This window comes from Penaeus monodon, chromosome 37 (assembly GCF_015228065.2).
Source record: "Penaeus monodon isolate SGIC_2016 chromosome 37, NSTDA_Pmon_1, whole genome shotgun sequence".
NCBI classification, from domain to species: Eukaryota; Metazoa; Arthropoda; class Malacostraca; order Decapoda; family Penaeidae; genus Penaeus; species Penaeus monodon.
In genome coordinates, this window is record NC_051422.1 from 1,212,488 (window position 1) to 1,217,487 (window position 5,000).

Genomic DNA, 5,000 nt, shown 5'->3' on the forward strand with positions numbered 1-5,000 from the left:
AGAGAGAGAGAGAGAGAGAGAGAGAGAGAGAGAGAGAATTGTCAATGCGCTCTGGCCAGAACCAGCCCAGAACCCGGATCGTCGAAATTATCATCATTGTTAAATAACAAAATCTAAATCCTATTCGCACGAAGGGATTTATCAGCAATAAATAAATATTTTTTCTTTCTTTTCTTTTCTTTTTTATCAATTTTTATTCTTTCTTACTTTTTGTTATCATGCATAAATATGAAAATCGTTATTTTTACCCCTTTTTTTCTGTGTGTTCAATACCCTTCCTTCCGAATCACCACGTTTCACGCAACCCGATCTTGGCGTGACGATCAGCGTTGTGTTTCAGTACTGATCGAACGCGCTTTCCGCCGGCAGAAGAAATTATGTAGTGTTTATTATTTAGATACAATCTCGAGATACTTGAGAATCAGGTGTTTATATATGTGATTTAGCGCTACTAGATAAATAGTTTTTTTTTAATATATGATCTAGATGTAACAGATTATATATATATATATATATATATATATATATATATATATATATATATATATATATATATATATATAGAGAGAGAGAGAGAGAGAGAGAGAGAGAGAGAATTACAAGATAATCAGATTTTTATATAGAACTACAAGATAATAATTTTTTTAAATGTATAATCTAGAGCTGCTAGATAATCTAGATCTAGTTGTTGTTGTTGTTGTTATTTTTGAGGTGGTTTTATAGAAGGAACGCAAAAAAGATCCCCCAAAGAATTCAGGTGATGAGACCAAATGGCGTCCATCGACCCATTGGAAAAAATGGGCCCATTTGTTACGCCCGAGACAACCGGGAGAGAAGGCGCTCTCTCTATTCCACGCCCACGCCCACGCCCACGCCACAAGATAGAGACGCCCACACTCACGTCTTGGATTCCCGTCTTTGGAATCTCACTGGAACACCCACGTGCATATGTTCTTTAATTTTTTTTTTATTATCGTTGTTATTATTATCATTACTATTGTTATTTATTCATTTATTTATTTAGTTTTATCTATTCGGCTGCTTGTGTTTTGTCTTTTTTTTTCCTTTTTTATCTATTTTCCGTATTTTCCTCTTTCATTTTTTTCCCTTGCTTCAATTTCCTCATCTAGAACTTCATTTTCTTTTCTTAATGATGTAATTATACAGCCTTTCGCCTTCGAAAACAAATTATTGTCCATTTTCCCATCTCCACGCTTCGTCCTCCTCCCCTTCTCTCTCTCTCTCTCTCTCTCTCTCTCTCTCTCTCTCTCTCTCTCTCTCTCTCTCCTCTCTCTCTTTTCTCTCTCTTTCTTTCTCTCTCTCTTCTCTTCTCTCTCTCTTCTCTCTCTCTCTCTCTCTCTCTCTCTCTCTCTCTCTCTCGCTCTCTCTGTCTTTCTCTCTCTCTCTCTCTCTCTCTCTCTCTCTCTCTCTCTCCTATATAATTTTTCTTTCTTTCACCTTCTCCTCCTGCCACAACCTCCTCCTCTCCTCTCCTCATTACATTTTCTCCCCCTCTCCCTCTTTCCTTTCCTCTACTTCCCCCCTCTCCCTCCCCCTCTCCCTCTCTCGCTGTGTTCAGACCGGATAACAACTCATTAGCAACCTAATTACATAACGTGGGGGAGTGTGAGAGGGGGAAGGAGAAGGGGAGGAAGAGGAGAAAGAGGGAGAAGGAAGGGGGCAAGGAGAAGGGAGCAGGGGGAAGGAGGAGGGGGGAAAAGGGGGAAGGTTGGTATGAGGTAGGGGAGAAAAAAGGAAGGGAGAAGGGAGAAAAAGAGGAAGGCCGGGAAGATAAGAGAAAATATCGAAAAAAGTTTCTAGTGTTAATAAGCACAAGACGAGGTTGTCTGGTTCTTTTAATGCTGTTTGGGGAGCAAGGTGTTTTGTTGCTGAGGAGAGAGAATATTAGTAGGGAGTGGGAGAGAGGGAGGGAAGGAGGGAAGAGAGGGGAGGGAGGGAGGGAGGGAGGGAGGGAGAGAGGGATGGGGATGGATGGGAGAGGAGGGGAGGGAGTGTAGGGATTAGGAGGGAGAAGATGGGAGAGAGGGAGGGAGGGAGGGAGGGAGGGAGGGAGAGAGAGAGAGAGAGAGAGAGAGAGAGAGAGAGAGAGAGAGAGAGAGAGAGAGAGAGAGAGAGAGAGAGAGAGAGAGAGAGAGAGAGAGAGAGAGAGAGAGAGAGAGAGAGGAGAGAGAGTGTGTGTAAAGGTCGTAAAAAAAGGGGAATTGAATTATCCTGATGATTTTTCTCCAACAGTACAGGAAAGATAAAAGGCATTTTCTGTATATATATATATATATATATATATATATATATATATATATGCATATACATATACATATACATATACATATACATATACATACACATACATACACATACATACATACATACATACATACATACATACATACATACATACATACATACATACATACATACATACATACATACATACATACATACATACTCAGACACTCACGCACACATGCTCATACACATGCACATGCACATGCTCATACACACATGCATACACCCCCCCCCCCACACACACAGAAACACACACACACACACACCAACACACACATATATATACACACATATAATTTGCAATTTGCCATTCGTATTCAACATTTGCCTGTTATAAAGGTAGCTCTTCGTTATTTTCCCCTTTTTCCAAGCAAGGGAAATTCGAGTTTCTCTTCTCTCTCTTTTGTTGTTTCCCAGAGGAGCAAGAGGGAAGGTTTCCCCTTGTAACTTGAGCAGCCGTTTTTCCTTAAAGGGCTTTTGGATAACAACCAACAACAACAGCAGCAACAACAATAGCAACAACAACGACAACATCATCAACAATAAAAGCATCATCAAAAACAACAAAAACAACAAAAGAAAACAACAATAACAACAACAAAAAACAACAATAACAGCAAAAATAACAACAATAACAATAACAAAAACATTAACAACAATAACAACAACAATAACAACAACAACAATAACAAGCGATTGATAACAATAGATCTGGCCATTTTCCTTTTCTTAGAATGGGTGTGACACATGCAATCAACGCATGAAATTGATTTCCATGTTACGTTTTTCCGGTGCATTCGAATCTGGAAAGAAAGAAAGAAAGAAAGAAAGAATGACTGGGGAACATAAAAGGTCGTTTAATTTACTCCTGATGTAATATCCTTCAGACAGGTGGGTTTTTTATATATTTTTTTCATATATAATTCATGGTGGTCTAACTTCTTCCACGCTTTGGGCGAATTTTGAACTAAGCTGGGAAATCGAAGGTCGCGAATTTATATATATGAGGGAAGGGGAGGGAGGGAAGAGAGGGAGAGGGAGGGGAGAGGGAGGGGAGAGGGAAAGGGAGGGGGAAAGGAAGAGGGGGAAGGAGGGGAAGAGGGAGGGGGAGAGGGAGGGGGAGAGGGAGAAGAAGGAGAGAGAGAGAGAGAGAGAGAGAGAGAGAGAGAGAGAGAGAGAGAGAGAGAGAGAGAGAGAGAGAGAGAGAGAGAGAACAGTCTTAGTCACGCAAAGATTATAAACAGAGCCTGCACTTCTTAACGAAACAGAAATGATTCTTTTTAGAGTCCTTATACTTAAACACTGGTCGTATTTAACTACTATTTTACAAACATAATATTAGATACTCAGATGATAATTATTATCATTATTATTGTTATTATTTTAATAAATGATTGCATTGATATGATAACTCGTAGCCCAGAAAAAATAAAATATATTTTTTAAGAAAATTGACGCATGCTTAAAACCCAAATCCGTTCTGTATTTTATATAAACCTTCCTATTTGTTTTAGCAACTGTGTCTTTGTACAATTGTTAAGAGATTCAGATTTTTTTTTTTTTTTGGGGGGGTGGCTCTTTTCAAAAATGTGTTCAAAGATCTATAATTTAATGGCATCATGTTTTTCCTCGTTTTTTCGAGTATGTGTTGAAATATTCATGGTATAATGAAATCTTCTCCCTCGTTTTTTTCAGTAACGTGTTGAGAGATTCATAATGGCATGTTTTTTTTTTTTATTCATAATTTAATGGCATGTTTTTCCTCTTCTTCTTTTATTTTTGACAGATTCATAATTTAATGACATTTTTTCCCTTGTTTTTTTCAGGAATGTGTACAGTGTGTGGCGAACCGTGTTGGACGAAACGGAGAAACTTGGGAAAGCAAGATTGGCTGCAGTCGAGGTGTTTCAACAAAATATTGCAGAAGATGCAAAACAAACGCGACAAAATAAAATCCATTTAGGGAAAAAGGTTCGTGTCAGTTGAAAAAAAAAGATCAAATAGAAAAGAATTAATATGAAACAAATGTTAAGGATATTTTGACGTTTAGATAACGCTAATCAATAAGAAATAAGTAGATTTCCTCAATCTATTCAAACAAGCATTATCACTTTGTTTTAGGCCTTGATATACTTTGCACTGCCCCTTTGCAATGCTTTATATATTTTTTTTACATATCCATCGGTATTTTTGCTTGGAAACTGAAATCACACTATCATCTTTCATGATATTTTTGCTGTATTTTCGCAAAATCCAAAATCGTCGTATCTCTGGAGGCTGAAAATAGCAATGAACACTCAACAACAAATCAAATTTCTTAGGAAGAACATACGTACTGAACATTAAAATCTTATTCATCTCTCAGATTAAAAGAAAAGTCTTTCACCCTAAAATCTAATGATAATAATGATAATAATAAAAAAAAAAATGATAATAATAATGATAATAATGATGATAATAATAATAATGATAATGATAATCTTAATTTCACCCGCAGATCTCTAGGGAAGAAGAAGAAAAAAATCTTAATTTTACCCTCATGACTAAAAGGAGGGAAGAACTAAAATCAGAATCTCAATTTTACCCCAAATCTTCAAACACAAAAACGAAAAACCAAAAAACATTAACACTCTCAGATCTTTAAGGAAGGGGGAACTAAAATAAAAATCGCAATTTTACCCCAAATCTTATTA

At 37.1% G+C, this 5,000-nt stretch overlaps 1 protein-coding gene across 9 annotated transcripts in view; it reads left to right on the forward strand.

Moving 5' to 3' along the window:
• Nucleotides 1–5,000, forward strand: part of LOC119596143 (protein nervous wreck-like) — a 65,749-nt gene that overhangs the window by 20,169 nt on the left and 40,580 nt on the right. For all 9 annotated transcript variants that reach the window (XM_037945303.1, XM_037945305.1, XM_037945309.1 and 6 more), the window contains exon 5: nt 4,134–4,278. In XM_037945303.1, coding sequence (XP_037801231.1) covers nt 4,134–4,278 — 145 coding nt within the window. The remainder of the gene's footprint in view (nt 1–4,133; nt 4,279–5,000) is intronic.